Here is an 18,776-nt window from a genome sequence, read left to right as displayed (position 1 = left end):
GAAAGTAAAGAGAGAACTCTGAGCATGGAATGCAAGTTCCTAACTTTATTTCAGTTCCAGCTTCCACTGAGCTGCAGCCGCTTTCAGGGCAAAAATGCTTTCTTCGAAATTGATTTGAGAAAAAAAGACAACTAGTAAAGGACCAAATCATAGTAAACAATTTTGAATGGCCCTTAAGGGTCATTCAGTTAGGAAAGTGACCATCACTTTTCATGTAGTTTGATCTGGGAGCTTGAGGTCCAAGATTCTACTGAGATCTACTAAAGACTTTTTGGTTGACCTTCATCAGTTCTCATTATTTCTGTTTCTTCTTGAAAGTAAAATTAGATTAGATGACATTTAAGATCCTCTCGTTACAAAATTCTGATTCTTGCATAAGAGGTTTAGAATGATTTCACTTCAAATTCTAGTATTTTTTTTTTCTTTTTTTTTTTTTTTTTTTTTGAGACAGAGTCTTGCTCTGTCGCCCAGGCTGGAGCGCAGTGGCCGGATCTCGGCTCACTGCAAGCTCCGCCTCCCGGGTTTACGCCATTCTCCTGCCTCAGCCTCCTGAGTAGCTGGGACTACAGGCGCCCGCCACCTCGCCCGGCTAGTTTTTTGTATTTTTTAGTAGAGACGGGGTTTCACTGTGTTAGCCAGGATGGTCTCGATCTCCTGACCTCGTGATCCGCCCGTCTCGGCCTCCCAAAGTGCTGGGATTACAGGCTTGAGCCACCGCGCCCGGCCTATTTTTTCTATGAATGCAAAATGATACCTTAAATTATTACATGTACTTACTGCTGTTTTCCTCACATGCAAAAAATAAACCATTAGACATGAACACTAATTCCTACTTAAACCGAGCAAACAGCTTAATTCCCTCACATTTTTAAAATGGTTTTGAAAAAAATAATGGAAAAGGCCTCAAAATAAATAGCCGTGCTTCTGAGATAGTAACTGGACTTCCCTCCCTGCCTTAACTATTTAAGCCATTCAAGTGAGAATTCAGTCTATAAAAAGGGAACATGCTCTCTTTATCATATTTTCCTAAAGTAATGGTTAATTTTCACCACGATGTTTTCTGGCAGTTATTCCATAACATTTTCCCACAAAAACCTAATGGCTGCACTCCAGATCAAGAAATTAGTATCCTTTTTTTTTTTTTTTAATCACAAAATTGGCCGGGTACAATGGCTCACGCCTGTAATCCCAGCACTTTGGGAGGACAAGGCAGGCGGATCACGAGGTGAGGAAATCGAGACCATCCTGGCTAACATGGTGAAACCCCATCTCTACTGAAAATGCAAAAAATTAGCTGGGTGTGGTGGCAGGTGCCTGTAGTCTCGGGAGGCTGAGGCAGAACAGTGTGAACCCGGGAGGCAGAGCTTGCAGTGAGCCAAAATCGCACCACTGCACTTCAGCCTGGGCAACAGAGCGAGACTCCATCTCAAAAAATAATAATAATAAATAAAAATAAATTAAAAAATCACACAATCACAAAATTTAACCACCAACAGCATGCAAAAGATGAAGAAAAAAGTACAGGCATCTACAATCTTTTACAATAAACTGTCCTCAATGATGTCCTTAAAACAATGTTCTTAAAAGTTCTTAAGGAATTTTTATGGTCTATTTTATAAAGTTCTCTAAAGTTTTAACTTTAGAATGGACATGTATTGCTTTTATCAGCAAATAAAAATTCTTTTAAAATAATAACATAGGTCCATTTCTACTTGATTTCCTCTGGAGTCCTAGAGCATTCTGGGTAGAACTCAAGAGGAAGTAATACATGAGGCGGCAGGTAACAGAGTGTTTCAGACAGTGGTAGATGAAAAGAGATAAAAGGTACTTACATATTTTCTAACTCTAAAACCACAACAGGGAAAGAAGCAAAAGATTTAGGACACAAGCTCAAACCATTAAATATAGGCTTCATTTTTTATTAGTGTTGCTAAATATTATACCTTTCAGGAATCTGAGCATGAGAGAATTCAGAAGACTATACAAAATAAATACATTACAGGCCAGGCACGATGGTTCACTTCTGTATTCCCAGCACTTTTGGAGGCCAAGGTGGGCAGATCACCTGAGGTCAGGAGTTCAAGACCAGCGTGGCCAACATGGTGAAACTCCGTCTCCACCAAAAATACAAAAATTAGCCGGGCGTGGTGTGCGCATGCCTGTAGTCCCAGCTATTCAGCAGGCTGAAGCAGGAGAATCGCTTGAACCCAGGAGGCGGAGGTTGCAGTGAGCCCAGACTGCACCACTACACTCCAGCCTGAGTGACAGAGTGAGACTCCTTCTCAAAAAATAAAAATAAAAATAAATAAATACATCATTACAAATAGCCAATTTGCTTTAGCTATATGTCTATCATTACTTTCAAAATTCCACAAAGGTAAACCTATAGGATAGAGTTCTATATAGATAGTCCAATTACCTGAAATAATAAACAACCAATATCTACTAATCCTAGCCAAATCTAGGTAAAATACATTAGAAGGAAATTAGGAAAGTAGAAAATAAGCACTACAAGACTTGGGTTCTAATTGTAACTTGAAATTTCTAGTACACTCTTTGGCTTTCAGTTTCCTATTTTAAAACGATGTCCATTCCAATTCTAAAATTCTACCATTCTTTATCTCCCCCAGCCATCACTTTCCTTAATATAGACATCATGAAAAGTATGTTCAATAAACACTAGCTAGTCTAAATCAACTAATTCTCCTTAAAACTTCAACAAAAATGAATGAAGTCTGTGATGTTAACTTATTTAAGTGTGGGTATTTCCTTTAGCTATCATATCCTAGTTTGCTCATGCAATTATTCTATCACTTAGCATTTACTAAACACTTAACATGTCACATAATGGAACTAAGATGAACAAAACACAATCCTAGCCTGAAGAGAACTGACAGCCTTTAACAGGAAAAAGACAATTTAATTACTACGCAGAATAATAAATGCTATGTAAGCAAGCACCCAATTTGGGTGCATGTGTACGGAGGTAGGGGTGGGGAATTACAAGAAAAGGGAACACTAAAATAGAGTCTTGAGAATGACTGAGGCAGGTAGATATAGATGGGGCTGGTGTGGGAGCAGGATAAGCATATGCACAGGTGTACACACATGCACACACAGAAGCAGACCACAATGAAGGAACAGCAAAAGACTGAAGCAGAGTGGGATAGAAAATGAGGCTGAAGAAAGCAGGAAGGGATCTCATCATGAAGCCCGTTGTCATTGTGTAGTCTGTTCTTTATGGTAACAAAAAAGGGTTCCAAAAAAGTAGTGACATAATTCGAGTAGTGTGTTCAGAAAGGTGCCCTTGGTGAAACTCTGAAAGACGGACTTGAGAGGAATTAGCTAAGACACAAGGAGACCACTTAAAGCACAATGACCAGATTGTGGTGGGAGGAGGGTCACAGGGGGCAGGGGTGGAAGAGTAAACAAGAACAAGAAGGCTAGAATGAAACCTAAGTTTCTGGCTCCAGCAATAAATAAGAAGTAAAATTCCTTTGGAAATAATTTAAATAAGCAATTAGCATTTATCTGTTGTATTTATCTTTGAATAGTAATAATACCTCAAATTTTTAAAAAATAAAATTCTTGTTATCTCATCAAATATTTACAAGACATTAAAGAGATGTTTTTGACTATGTGAAACACCTGATTATAAGGGATCAATTCTAACAATGCATTTAGAGTTTGTAAATAAATATGGGCAGTTGTATTTACAATTATCTATTTGCCTAGGGCATCTTATATATACATACATATACATACGTGTGTTTGTGTGTGTATATAGTCTCCCCCCTCCAGAATTGTTAAGGTAGGTATACAAAATATTCATCTGCAATTGAGACGGTTGGCACAGATGACTTCTAAAGGTCTGAGATTTTTAAAATGAGTTGCAGAGTTTACTGACCTTCTGGCCCTAACAGGTTCTAAATTGCTGCAACTTCCATAAACCAGTAGAGGGCTGCAACAGCTCAGAGAAAATGGTTAGGCAGCTTTACTTGCATTTCTGGCACAGGGAGCAGAAAATACTACCAATGCTGAAAAGCAGAAACCTAACAGCCACTGTATTCACTTCACTGTCAACAGGGAAAAAGCTTACAGGTTCTAAAAGGATTCTAAAATTCTGAAAACTAGAAACATCCACAATTAAGAATTCTGCTATCTCCTTTCTCTTCTAGCAAAACGGTAAACTGTTTGAAGGCCGAGTAAAATTTCATAAAATAAGTACGGGGAAAAAGTCTATCAAAATGAGTTGGCAATTCACCACTTCCTTTTAGACCTATTGTGCCACACAACTGATCTTCCTAAAATAATTATTTTGTATCTTTCCTCTCAAATCTATACTTTATCAGTTTTGTCCTGCATATAGTGGAATGTTGAAGTTTAGCTTTCACAAGATTTCTAGGTACCTTCCCACCTCATACATAAATCTTATTTTCAACTCCTCTAGTCACACTGCTCTCAATACTATATACAATGTGCAACAGAGTTAAGATGGAAGAGGTCAGGCTTCACTGAATAAGTCACAGTTGAGATGAACCATGAAGAAACAAAAGGATTTAAATAGGTCTAGAGAAAAGGGAAAGTTCATCATGCTATTTTTTGTACCTTTTAAATTATCTAAAATATTCTAAATAATTTTTTTTTGTATTTTATTTTTGCTCCCTCTGCGGCCCCCTCCAAAAGATAGGCTATTGCAGCCAATCTTTGCAACATATCATAACAATTATAAATAAGGCTGGTGCTACTCTTAAGTATTACTCACAGCTTAATCCCCAAAAGGGCCCTGTCTCACTTTTACTGCTTTCTATAAAAATGATAGGCACACACTTTAGCCTTAAATGAAAGGATTTTTAATTATTTAAATAATGGATACAGTTTTAGCAGTGGTACATAAGATAAATGAGATTGGGATAGGTCATTAAGAAACCAGAATAGTTTACAATAATCACTGCCTCTGCAATATAAGCCTGAGATCCTAAAAACTATGTCCAAATTCTTGATGCAGTTGTGGAGAGCTGAAATCAATCCCTACGAGACAGCAATCCAAGTAACAAAGTATTTCTAACTTACATACAACATCATTTCCACCCTGATCCAACAATATGATGAGTTATAACACTGCTCAAATTACAGATTAAAATTGACACTTCCATGACTATACCAGGACTGAATTGTTTGGGCCTTTATTTTAGTCTTGATCTGCTACCTTTTTCTTTATCCTGCTTACTCTCCAACACAAACCTACCTCCTACAATACACACTAGATTTCAGAACAACTGTACATTCCAGGGCATTCAAAGGAAAACACACTTTAAACTGGTTTAATGTAGCATTATATGTCACTGGTAGCTCTTCTGACCAAAGTCATTTAGAATTATAAACTGTTTTCCCTGACAAAGCATGTTGATAAGAAAGAGAAATATGGTAATGAAGGACCAGAACAGAGTAATTTCACTGTATTCTAATAGCTGAAAGAAAGTAGTATGAAAAAGCTGATACTCTGAAAACTCCAACAACGCAAAAGAATAAGAGTGTATTTGGTTGGTTTTTACTTTTTTTTTTAGTTTTATGGAGATGGAAGCTCATTATGTTGGCCAGGCTACTTTCAAACTCCTGGCCTCAAGCAATCCTCTCACCTCTGCCTCCCACAGTGATGGGATTACAGGTGTGTGCCACTGTGCCCAGCCAAAACTCCTTTTTTTGTGGATGGAGTCTCACTATTTTGGCCCAGGCTGGGCTCAAACTCATGCTCCTCCCACCTCAACCTTCTGGAGTAGCTGGGATTACAGGCATGTGCCACTGTGCCAGGTTTGGTTTTATTTTTAAAATAGAACACTTTCTGACATATAACCACACAAATGTTTTTGAATCGGGGGAGAAAAAGGCAAATGTCACTGATGGTGCAAATGTTAAGCAGGTTTACTAAAGGAATTGTATTATAAAAAGTAACGCCTAAAAAAGAAATTAAGGACTCTCTAAGAATCTAAAAGTTCTACAGCAAAAACTGAACCTACATTTCCAAGTCAGTGATTCTCGGCCTCTTTGAAGAGACCTATTTCAGTACCTAAAACACACAGGTCCTTTTCCCTGAACTCATATTTACCAAAAAATCTACAACTTCAAAATACACACAGAACCTCTTCCTAATTATGCATCTTGATTTTAGGTAATTACCTCTTCTTGCTAGATTTTAAGTTGCCCATAAACAGAGAATGCCGTCTTCAGATATGTGCTTACAACTGGGGCCTAAAACCTTAAGAACCTTTCTAAATAGTTACCTCCTATTTAAATTCTATACCTCTAGAATTACTTTCTAAGAAAATGCGTATTATATCATTTCCCACCTTGGAAATTAATTTTTATTAAGCCCCTCATCCTAGTAATTGTGGCTGTTCTCAACTGCTACCCACTTTTAGTCCCAGTTCATCCTCTTATGCCAGTCAGACCATCCTCTTGCCACTGTCACTGAGGTGATTCTCATTGATTCAATAAATATATGCTAACCATTTACAACACGATGGAATAGAGAACAAAACAGAATGATTTGTGTCTTTACACGGCTGACCATGTTCCTTTCCACATCAACTAGAAAGCAATTTGGATGATTAAGGAATAATACTATCCTCCTATGTGATTATGTCTGTATTTTGTTTCCTGAGTGTGAATTCTTAAAGAGACATATACTATAATATTGCCTTCACTTGTATCTTCCCAAATCCCTGCCTCAACAATGCTAAATGTAGTGCTGTACCTAGAGACATTCCTTTAAAAACTGTTAATTATGTGTTTAAAATTTCACTACATCCAGAGTCTGGCATGGTGGCATACACCTGTAATCCCAGCTACAAGAGAGGCTGGGACAGGAGGATTCCTTGAGACCAGGAGTTTGACGCTGCAGTGAGCTATGATGGCACCACTGTACTCCAGCAGGGGCAATAGAGCAAGAACCCATATCTAAAAATAAAACTAATAAAAACTTCATTATATCTAGAGTACTTGTTCATTGTGGTAAAACTGGAAAATTCAGAAATGAGAAGATAAAAATTCCAAGACTTTCAAATTCAAGAACCCATTACATTTTCAGACTGAATACTTCATGACTTTTCACTTTTTACTCCTTGTAAAAATCCATAATCATAATACAAATTACATATTTTCTCCTAAAGTGTCTAAATTTATCATTTTATCTTTTCTTTTAATATCATCATCTTTGAAGGCGCAGTACTGAAAGGAAGCAATACAGTCACCATCACTTACTAGATATGTGTAACTTTAAATGATTTAACTTGAACCTTAGCTGCCTATGATCAACTATGGAGTAGTTTTAATTATACCTCTGCCAGTCTATTAGCACTTCCTAATGAATATGACTCAAGTGTGAGAGTACATGTTTCCCCTATGCTCAAAAGATTCTGTTTTCTGCTACTCCCACCCTAACATCTGAGTATACAAAAGCTATAGGGAGGGGAAATTCTTAGACTAGGAATGTGAATGGAATAATAAAAGAGCATAAAGAGTAACCACCCCAATAAGGGAGTAGTACTCTGGAGACAGCCTGTTTCTTCTGGGGTTTCTGAAGGGGCACTGGTGCTATAAAATAAAATTTGTAACATATAGAAGACTAATAATCACTAATATACAAAGATTATGCAAAAGGAGGTTGGAAAATTAATAATCTTTTATTACAGTCTTTAAACAATAGCATACAATACTTGCATGCTGTAAAACCCTAATAAAAATGTTAAAATATTATTTGTTTAAATCATTGATTGCTACTCCTAGAAGTTTTGAGTAAGAAAAAAAGAAAAATGGCCAAAGGATATGATGTGTCAAGTCACAGTAGAGAAAATGCAAATGATTATTTTCTCCGGCGTTAGCTAATGTAAAATGAAAGTAATATAATTTTTAAGTTTAACAACACAAATATAGGTATGTAAGGCTCTATGTAAGTATAGACTAATTTTGAATGGGCCCTTCCAAGAAAGAGCGCTAGTGCCTGAAGGAAGAGGAGGAGCCTCAAAGGATGATAAAGGACAAGGGAAAGAATGAGTAAGCCAATTTGCTGTCAACCATTCTTGCTTACTTTCAATAACATGAGGACAAATAGAAACACAGTAAAGGGGGGGGGTGGTGGTGGTGTTTGGTCATATTCAACTGCAGCTTAAAGAGAATTCTTGGCAGGGAGCAATGGTTCACGCCTGTAATCCCAGCACTTTGGGAGGCTGAGGTATGTGGATCACGAGGTCAGGAGTTCGAGACCAGTCTGGCCAAGATAGTGAAACCCCGTCTCTACTAAAAATACAAAAAATTAGCCAGGCATGCTAGTGGGTGCCTGTAATCCCAGCTACTGGGGAGGATGGGGCAGGAGAATCGCTTGAACCCGGGAGGTGGAGGTTGCAGTACGCCAAGATCATGCCATTGCACCCCAGCCTGGGCGACAGTGTGAGACTTCATCTCAAAAAAAAAAAAAAAAAAAAAAAAAATGTTCTTCACTCCTGATATGTTTTTACAAATCCTGGAAGATAAGCATAATTTCTGAAGGCTGAATAACCACTACTGGATGATCACGTCAACTATAAATACACTAGTGAATTGGACTGATCTTAAGAAAAAATTTCTCAAAGTAACAAACTTAAATTTATATAATTTATAAATTTCAACTTAAGTTCTTGAGTAAAAAAGATCCAGTTAGAGATATTCTGACAACTTTCTGAAGTGTTTTCTTAACTAGATATTTAAGATATCTGCACTTACATGTAACATATATGAAGGTATCTAATAGTATGCAGCATACAGACGCTCAAAAGTAGTTCTTTTCCTTGATTACCAAGTAACTCCCAAGTAGTGAGAATTAAACTCTGGTAGAAAGGATTTATTTTAACTCAGTGGTTCCAAGACTAACATGGAACACTAGAATGCAAGTCAAGGCTTTATTCCTAGTTACAATATTCTTGTGCAAATTACAGTAGGAAATGTGTTATGAAATTTTAATTTTCTTATCTAATCGTCTTTATCATCATTAACCATTACAACTAAATTGTTTTTTTTTTTTGAGATAGCATCGCTCTGTCTCCCAGGCTGGAGTGCAGTGGCTCAATCTTGGCTCACTGCAACCTCTACCTCCCAGGTTCAACCAATTCTCCTGCCTCAGCCTCCCAAGTAGCTGGGATTACAGGGGTGCGCCATCACACCCAGCTAATTTTTTTGTATTTTTTAGTAAAGGGGGTTTCACCATGTTAGTCAGACTGGTCTCAAACTCCTGACCTCAGATGATCTGCCAGCCTCAGCCTTCCAAAGTGCTGGGATTACAGGAGGGAGCCACTAGGCGCCTGGCCCATTACCACTAATTATTAAAAGCCGTACAAGGAATGTTTTTAATGTTTACCTCTACTCTGTTTCAGAAGAGGTAAACAGAATAGAAAGTTGTGTACAATTTGAATTTCGTGGGAGAAAATAAAAGTGCATGTCTCTCCTTTCTCTTCCTTTAGGTTTGCTAATGCTTCTCTTTCATGAGTGAATTTCAAAGGAATCTAACATTACTCCAGATAATTTTAACCTGGATTCAATCCATGGCTCAATATCATCAGATTACCTGACAATCCTTGTTTTGCCTTACTGAGCTGTGAGGTTCAAAAGAGAATCAGATGTAAAAAGCACTGTGTGAACTACAAAGCACTACAATTTTTAAGGTACTACTTTTCTTTTATCTTGAGAGTCAATATAGCTATTTCTAGGCAGAAGAGAGAGCCACAAATGGTTTTTGTTCTCTATTAGAAGTCAGAATGCCGACAAAACTCCTATGTGGGAGGAACAATCTGAAATCTGAGAAGCTATAGAGGTCTATTATAACTCTTTGCTATTGTTACAATAAGAGACTACATATCCAGGTAAGGTGGCTAAGACCTGTAATCTCAGCTACTAGGGAGGGTGAAGCAGGAGGACTGCTTGAGGTCAGGAGTTCGAGACCAAAACTAGTCTGAGCAACACAGTGAGACCTTGGCTCTAAAACAAAACAAAACAAAAACAAACAAACAAAAAAACCCCTATTTATTTTGAAAGGTTAACAATTCCCCAACCTATGCATATTATTAAAGATTATTAATCTTATATTGTCAAAATAAGACAGATAACAGACACAGGGTAGTTAAAAATGTACTTATCGTTAACATTTGTGTTATTTTTCCCAGTTATGGCCTAAATACACACCGATAACCAGAAAAGTAAACTATTACATATTTTGAAACAATTTTAGCCCAATAAACAGATGTTAAGGAATTGGCCAAAGACGACACAATTTTTTTAATTTTTAGAATTTTTTTAAAGTCAAAGAAAAAGAAATGACTTCCACCCTGTAACTTGCAGCTTCATAATCTACCTCCTTCAAGTTGGAAGTGTCTCCATGTTACAACTGAATTTTCTAAGGACTTATGTTTGAATTTAAGTTTCTTAGAATTTTGGAGGATCGCACCAATCAGAAAACCTGATCTTGGATACTGTTTTCTAAGCTGGACAAACTCAGCAAATTTTCTATTGCTGGATCTATTTCCTTATGAAAGTCCTAAATGAGTTTGGTTAGTTTTTTCTTCACTCACTGTGACGAAAGAATGTCTCTTTAGAAGAATGGTATCAATAGAAAGGTGGAATTTGTTAGGATAGCCAACAACCATGGCCCTTTCCGTAGGTGGTAAGAATAATGTGCTCTGACAACTAATAAAAAACCACCACCACAGCAACAAGTATATCTGCATCTCATAAAAAGGGTTGCTGGCCTATGTTCTATGATTCCCATAAAGGTACTTCTTTTTTTTTTTTTTTCCGAACCACCAAGAAGGTAGAATAGCTGTCCCCCAAATGTTTTTCATGAAATCTGAAATTTAAGAATCCTTGCCTTAAAACTCTTAGAAAACCAACTTAATTAGAGGCACAGCAGATAAATGGTTAATAAAACAGGACAATGAAATCTATTATTTAGTGTGTAAAATCTACACATCACATAACTGTTCACAGCCTCAGTTTCCTCTCCATTTTACAAGGTTATTATGAAAATTACCTAAAATGTTTCACTTAAAACGAAGATTTGCATATTCTAAGTGTTCAGCAAATATTATCTATGATTATTAGTAGCTTTATTTTCAAAACTATAAAAACTTCGATAATCTATGTAATACTACAATACTGATGTTGGTTTCCAGGATTATCAATTTACAGCACTAAGAAGTTTCAAACTTAACAGCAAAGGCAAACAAAAACTGTTTTTAACACTTCTAAATATTTTAGATATACCAGATAACCATAACATGAACTATTCAAAGACGAGTTTTTAAAGGAAATCATCTCCTGCTTTTGCGTATCTGAAAACTAGCAAGAGTCAAATAAATTAACATTGCTACTAAGATTACTTTCACTATTACTTTTAAAAAGCCATTGTCTGTTACAGAAACAGATTATGAATGCATGAGTATGTATGAGAATATTTTCAAATGCTAAAGAAACTTCATATTCTCCAGGGAAAGTCAGATTAATAACTGCAATATTTAAAATGTTCATAAGCAGCTTAACTAAGGTTAGAACTAAGTGGGGATCAGAAAATGTATCTACAGGAGTTATAATCTGTAAAACAGCAGAAGATGAAAACAAAGCTAGGGCTATGCAAAAATTCAGGGATCTAAACACCTTGTTATGCTTTAAGAATTGTATTTTCTTTAAAAATAACATCACCACGTTGTACAGAAGTTTACAGTATACAATGTGCTTTCTAAAATATTCTCATTTGTTCCACAGAATAACATTAAATTATGCAGGAAAATTACTTTTGCAGGTTAAGAAGGCAAAGTTATTATTATTATTGTATTTTTAAAGTTGCAGCTGATAGAAGGCAAGGTTCTGAAAGTGAATGCGATATGTCAAAAACCATTGTTAGGAAGTGAGGAAGTGATAAATCAAGAATTTAAACCCAGGCCTTCTCACTTATATTTCAATGTCCTTTCCACAACTCCATAAAACTTCTGAAGAGGCAAATTAGCATCTTCACAGAAAGAAACCTCTCGGTCAAACCACAGGTTGTTTTTAACTAGCTGCAGACTAGCTTCAAGTGTTTTCACCTTTATTTTCTCATGTGTAAAAATAAAGGAAACGAATAAGAAAATCAGAGGTCCCTTCCAGTCCCAAGGATAAATCTCAACACTGTACCCTTTATAAGGCATACGCATTTTACAAATACATGTTGTTAGCAACAAATTCCAAGTTAGAAAGCAGTGTCAATAGCTCTTAAGCAACCTACAGCAATTATTAGACAAATTCTTCACGACCACGTGATACATGTTACCTTAACATGACTAAGTCTATATACAGAAAGTAGTAGGAGAAACCTCTTATGAACTAGGATGGAAATGACTCCATTAACCATCCTCTTTTTGGACTGAAATAATGCTATTAAAACGTAAGAATGGTTTAAAGAAAAGTTTACGTGTCAGCTAATAGCAAGAAATCAAAATGATACTTTTACAACCACTCTTAATATTTTTTTAAGAATAAAAATCTCTTCTCCAACGAAGTGTTTTCCAAATATCCTACCATTTCTCCAATCTACTTCAAAAGACTATCAGTCATGTTTTCCAACTTCTATAGGGAAAAAGTAGTATCGACAGCTTGATAAAAACATCTTCCTTTTAAACTCATTCTACCAGCTGGACACTAGTCTGCAAATAAAATTCAGGCTTTTTTCCCCCCTTCGGTATTAACAAACCAGTATAAGTCTGCACAATGTATTTTCAGCTAAATTCTTTCCTCGTCTGAATATTTTTGTTCTCTTTACTCCTCCTCAAATATTCTTCATGGAATACACACCCAGAGATTTCCACTTTCCCAGTTCTGTGTAGTTCATGAAACTATTCCAATAACTAATTCTTAACAACTACTATGAGAACTATGAGATTAAGAACATTAAAAGTATCCTACATAAGTACACTTAACACTCATTTTCCTTCCATTTTAACATCTCGTCTATCTCTAACATAAAACACATAACGAGTTAAACTTGACCTTAGCCAAGATGCCTGTAGAGCTTCAGAAATGTATTCAGTGCCTGTATCAAATAAAAGATTCTTAAGCACTAAAACCTATCTCCCCTTGTCTATAATCTCCAGGGGAAAATATTTCAAATCTTTAAAGATTTCGCTTTTAACCCAAATTAAAGATTTTTCTCAACAAGATTAGTTAATATAACGACTTCATCTTACACAGTGGACACTATTTCATTTTGCTTTTAAGCCACTTGGCACCAATAGAGCATATGTTCGGCCAGTTCTGAGCTAATCTCCAGGAAAGGCTTTGTATAACAATTGAAGAAACTCAGATCTGTGCCCAAGATTTTTAACGTCCTACTTCAGCATATGTTTTTGGTTTTTTTGTTTGTTTTTCTGTTTGTTTTTGAAAAGGAGTTTCACTCTTGTTGCCCAGGCTGGAGTGCAGTGGCACGATTTCGGTTCACTGCAACCTCGGCCGCCTGGGTTCAAGCGATTCTCCTGCCTCAGTTTCCCAAGTAGCTGGAATTACAGACATGCGCCACCACGCCTGGCTAATTCTGTATTTTTAGTAGAGATGGGGTTTCACTATATTGGTCAGGCTGGTCTCAAACTCCTGACCTCAGGTGATCTACCCACCTCGGCCTCCCAAAGTGCTAGGATTATAGGCATGAGCCACTGCACCCAGCCGTGCATATGTTGTTAATAAACAGTTAATTTATGTTAAAATATCTATTTCCCTAGCCTTTCTTTATAATTTACACAAACCATTCTAAAATGAAAACGAAATACACGACGGAAGATGCAGACTCATTTCAACTTTAGGATTAGAGATAATTCCGAACCATTACATACACAGCACTGGATGTGCAACACACTTCACCTTAGTTCGCAGTTTAACCACGGGTGTCCAGTGGAAATTACAATCCCTGTGACAACACTGCTTTAAATGTTTCCTAAGGTTTCAACGAGTGCAACAGTAACTTCCTATCCCAGACAGCGTCTTACTGTTATTACTAAAACAGCTGTCAGCTAAGCTTCGGATACCTCTTTGTACAACCGTTGATTCAACGCTTTGGGATCTGGAAGGATGCGTCATTCCACATCACTCCTCAAAACGAGATCTAAGCACCTGACGTGCTCCAGGGGTCTTGAAGCATCTCAAGTGGGCACTTGAAAAACGATGAACCGCCTGCCCAATGCGGCAAGGTTAGATTACGCCGACATTTAAGACAGAACTGTAGAGTGGCAGCTCTTTCCCCGTACACTACTAAAGCAGCAATTTCCCCTTCCTGCTTTCATCCACCTCTCCCAGGACCCGGGTACCTCCAACGCTCCCGGCCCGAGCGGCCCCAGCAGAATCCCCGGCGTCGGCGCACGCCCGGCGGCTAGCGACGGGAACGCGCGGCGGGCCAGGCGCGCCCCCGACCCCGCGGGTCCGACCGCCGCACGCCAGCGGCGCCCTCTCGGCCGCGCACACTCACACTCGCACGCACACGCTCCTCCGGCCCCGCCATGTTCCGGGAGGCGGCGGCAGCCCAGCCCCGACAGCCGCGGTGAGGGCGCCCGCGCCCAGGCCAGCTCGCGGTCCTCCACCCGGCCCCCGCCCCGCCCCGCGCGGCGCCCCCGCCCAGTTGGCGGCTCCCACCTGCGCCAAGGCTCCTCAAGACGCGGGGAGGGGCTGCGGCAGCGAGGCAGGCGGGGCCCCGGCGGACCCGCGCCGGGGGGCACTAACGGCCTGTCACTGTCAGGCGGGCTGCGGCTCGGGCCAGGCTAGGCGGGCGGCGCGTCGGGGCCGGGTGGGGCGGGCAGGGCGCGTCCCCTACCTTGCTCTGGGGTGGGGGAACGGGAGCAGCGCAGAACTGAGGGGGTCTCCTCCCAGGCGCCGGGGACAAGCTCGAAACCGCGCCCCTCCTTCCTCCTTTCCTGTCGCCACGCCCCCCTCACCCGCACGGACCCGAGGCAAGGCCGGCGCAGGAGGCTTCACCCCCGGAACGAGTGCCTCGGCGTGGCCGTCGCTGTCGTTGTCTTCGTCGCCGCTGCAACCGCCTGTAACACCGCCGGGGCCGGGCTTGAAAACATCTCCGGTCTCGGTCCGTCTCTCACCACAGCCTCCTCGCTCCCAGGACAGGGCCGCCCCGCGATTGGCTGCGACGCGAGCACGTGACACCTGCGGACACGTGACTCCGGCGGGCACGGGACGGGCGGCGTGACCGCCCCGCCCCCCGGCGCCCGCCCCTCCTGCTGCTCAGGCAGGCTCCGCGAGCTGCAGGGCGGGGAAGCGGGACGTACCAAGCGGCAGGCGGCGGAGGGGTGCGGGCCGGAACTCCGCCCTTTGTGTTAGTCGGTCTCCACGCCCCACTCGGGCTAGTGTTACCGCCTCCCCGCCGCAGACACCATCCGACAAAGGAGGGGGAATCAAAGGCTGGGTGAAGAGGCAGGGCAGGCGCCGCTGACGCTGCTGGGCAAGCGGGCTCCGCAGAAGCATTTGTGGCGACCGTGGCAGTGGCTGTGACTGGAAGCTTCTGGAAAAGGCGGCGGCGATGAAGATCCCCACATAGGGTATACACCTGTTATTTTTACACGGGATGGGTGGACGAGCGTGATCCAACTCAGGCAAAATGACGCTGTGACCGCAGCTCGAGGACTAGGCGAAGTTCCCCCGCTAAGCCGGCGGCGGCCGCCTGGCCCCGCACCAGGCCGGAAAAGCTGCACCTGCGCCCAGAGCCCGCGGCCCCCCGCCCCAGGTGGAGCCCTGGGCCCCGCCCCGAAAGCGCGGTAGCGTCCACCTGCCCTGGGACCAGGGGATCTAGAGCGCGTCCCCTTCCAGCCACGCCTTCCAGTGGCCCCTTTAAAGAGGAATTCAGTGCACGTTCCCACACGTAGTGTTGGGGATTCGAGAGGGAGCTGCTCAGGTACTGGGAAGGGTGCCTGAGGAAGATTGACCGTCGCAGCGTGGCAACCCCGTGTGCTCACTTCCTTCTGGGCGCGTATTATTTACGCAGAGGTTAATCTGCAACAACAGCGTCCGTTTATGACTTACTGCATGCAGTTACAAGTTTATGTTAAACTGTCCTTTAGTCTTGATGAACTGAGGGTTCAGATGTGATCACAGCAGATGAAATGACATTCAGACCTGACAGGGACGGCGAGGTCCCATCAAATTACTATATAAAGCATAAACCTGCATTAAAGATCAGGAGTTTTCCCTTTCCTAGGTTCCCGATTTCTCCCATCTACAAATCATTAGGGTCAACAAGACTAGAAAGAGAGCACCTTACGGCTAGAGGTGGAATAGTGTTATTTAATTTGGTTATGATGTGAAATACAAAGAAAAAGTCGCCTATGAGAAAGTCAAGAGAGCTCCAGGCTAGGACATTTTCATTACTTTTTTGTGCCACTTGGAAAATTAACTCTTGTTTACCGTGTCTCAATTAAAAAAAAAAATTCTTAAAGATATACCTAAAAATAATCGTTATAGCCGAACGCGGTGGCTCACGCCTGTAATCCCAGCAATTTGGGAGGCTGAGGCGGGCAGATGGCTTGAGCCTGGGAGTTTGAGACCAGCCAGGGCAACATAGTAAGACCCTGTCTCTAAAAAAATATATGAAAATTAACCAGGTTGGTGGCACCTCTCTGAGGCCAGAGTATTGCAGTGAGCCATGATCACACCACTGTACTCCTGCCTGGAGACACAGCCTGTCTCAAAAAAAAAAAATAAATAGTGAATGGTCTGTTTCAAGTACAAGTGACTTTGAGAAATCAAGGATAGATAAATCTAATATATATAAATTTATTCATGCATTAAAGCTGGCTAATCCTATTTGTAAAACTAATGTACTACAGCTAGTTTTTCTTTTTTCTTTTTTTTTTTTTTTTTTTTTTTTGAGACGGAGTCTCGCGCTGTGTCACCCAGGCTGGAGTGCAGTGGCGCGATCTCGGCTCACTGCAAGCTCCGCCTCCCAGGTTCACGCCATTCTCCTGCCTCAGCCTCCGAGTAGCTGGGACTACAGGCGCCCGCCACCACGCCCGGCTAGTTTTTTGTATTTTTAGTAGAGACGGGGTTTCACCATGTTAGCCAGGATGGTCTCGATCTCCTGACCTCGTGATCCACCCGCCTCGGCCTCCCAAAGTGCTGGGATTACAGGCTTGAGCCACCGTGCCCGGCCTACAGCTAGTTTCTTAATACACAAATGGTTTTATCCTTTTTTCTAAGTTGTAATATCCATACCACTGCAGAGTGTATACAATCATGCTTCCAATACCTTCACCCAATTATTTTTTGTGTACTTGCAGTGTCAGAATAGCTAAGGATAATGTCAAAAGTGTTTTGGACCTTTCTTTTCTAAAAATGGTAATGCTTTGGTTGGGCACGGTGGCTCATGCCTGTAATCCTTGCAGTGAGCCGAGATTGCGCCACTGCACTCCAGCCTGGGAGACACAGCCAGACTCCGTCTCAAAAAAAAAAAAAAAAAGGTAATGCTTCTAGAGACTAGAGACAATTACCATATCCTCCTTAAACCTACAGTGCACTTGAGGTCTCACCAGTTGGAAATACAGTAACCATTATGTGTTGTAAATACAATAATGTTTCCAAGGAACACTGACAAAAGTTTATAGAAAGATCATGTTAACTTAAAACTTGGCTGTGGCTAAAGATGGGAAAGCAAAACATGTGAAATTTGACCAAATTTTTACTTCACAGTAACCTGATCTTGATAAAAGCAATCTGGAAATTGAAAATGGGTGACACCAGAGTAACTGTTAACTAGATTATGTAATGTCTTCACAGTCATAGATAGAAGACTTTAAAATGGTCCTCTGTCATTATGACATAATACTTAGAGCTGCAAGTTGCTAAGGTTACCACGAGGATGTACACAAAGCAGAATAAACATAATATAAAAAGTTTATGTAGATTGGAAGTCCATATTTTATTTCTCTAGTGACATATTTACAGTTCAATATAAATTAAAGGCCTGCTTGTACACCAAAGCCAGGTCCCTTGGGTGGTTCAGTCAAAGAGGTAAGACCTCCAGCTGGCTCACAAGAGAAACGTCCACTCCTGAAATGAAAAGTAATATTAAACTATTAATGATTAACATTTTTAAATTTCTACTTAAATTGTAATTGTTACCTCACAAGAGCCCAGTTAAGTAACTATTTTTACCCCAAGAACTAGCATGGATTATTTAATTCAAACATTTCAAGTGATGCAAGATCTTCTCTTCCTAAATATAGAAAAACATCAGACTTCACCATAAACATAAAAAATACAAAAGTAGCACTAACAATAGTTCCTGTTTACTGAGCAGTATGCATACATTAGCTCATTTAATCTTTACAATGCCACAAGTGATACTGACTTTATTTTACAGATGAGAAACCAAATTTGGGAGCTTCAGCATCTACCCAAGAATCAAAGCAAAGAACTATGGCAAAAATACCCAACCCCAGAGAACATTTTTAAAAACCATGTTTTAATAAACTAGAGCACTGTATTTCTTATAATTGAATTTTATTTAGATCAAGATCCACAGTCACAGTGAATACAGGGAATACACACACTTATATATTGTATTTGGAAATAGAGAGAAACTGGATTCCTTGAGGAAATATGATTTGGGACAATGTCCCTTAGAAGCAGCGAAGTCAAAATCAGTTTGTATTTATGTATTATAAAGACTGTATTAGTAGCAGTAATTTTCTGGAAAAGTTTCCAAACCAGGATGGCCACAGCAGCCACAAAAG

General features: G+C 40.3%; 2 protein-coding genes and 1 pseudogene across 15 annotated transcripts in view; all 3 read right to left on the bottom strand.

Moving 5' to 3' along the window:
- The window catches only part of ANKRD12 (ankyrin repeat domain 12), a 135,357-nt gene extending 120,166 nt beyond the window's left edge, over positions 1 to 15,191 (bottom strand). For 4 of the 11 annotated variants that reach the window (XM_050767337.1, XM_050767340.1, XM_050767343.1 and 1 more), the window contains exon 1: positions 14,852 to 15,191. The gene's annotated coding sequence lies outside the window, so the exon portion shown is untranslated. Of the gene's footprint in view, positions 1 to 14,072; positions 14,374 to 14,509; positions 14,641 to 14,851 lie in introns of those variants that run through there. The other 7 variants (XM_050767336.1, XM_050767342.1, XM_050767346.1 and 4 more) reach the window with 4 other exon arrangements.
- Positions 423 to 14,066, bottom strand: LOC126941137 (uncharacterized; annotated as a pseudogene). The gene is made up of 2 exons (XR_007721088.1): positions 6,895 to 14,066; positions 423 to 5,621 (listed from the first exon to the last, which is right to left on the bottom strand). The product of XR_007721088.1 is annotated as an uncharacterized LOC126941137 (transcript).
- A 2,748-nt stretch (positions 15,192 to 17,939) lies between the features above and the next one.
- Positions 17,940 to 18,776, bottom strand: part of NDUFV2 (NADH:ubiquinone oxidoreductase core subunit V2) — a 335,006-nt gene continuing 334,169 nt past the window's right edge. For all 3 annotated transcript variants that reach the window (XM_050767405.1, XM_050767404.1, XM_050767406.1), the window contains one exon: positions 17,940 to 18,090. In XM_050767405.1, the coding sequence (XP_050623362.1) occupies positions 17,997 to 18,090 (94 nt within the window). In that variant the 3' untranslated portion in view covers positions 17,940 to 17,996. The remainder of the gene's footprint in view (positions 18,091 to 18,776) is intronic.

This window comes from Macaca thibetana, chromosome 18 (assembly GCF_024542745.1).
Source record: "Macaca thibetana thibetana isolate TM-01 chromosome 18, ASM2454274v1, whole genome shotgun sequence".
Classification (NCBI taxonomy): Eukaryota; Metazoa; Chordata; class Mammalia; order Primates; family Cercopithecidae; genus Macaca; species Macaca thibetana.
The sequence above is the reverse complement of the archived record's forward strand: the minus strand, read 5'-3'. Positions and strand labels throughout refer to the sequence as shown.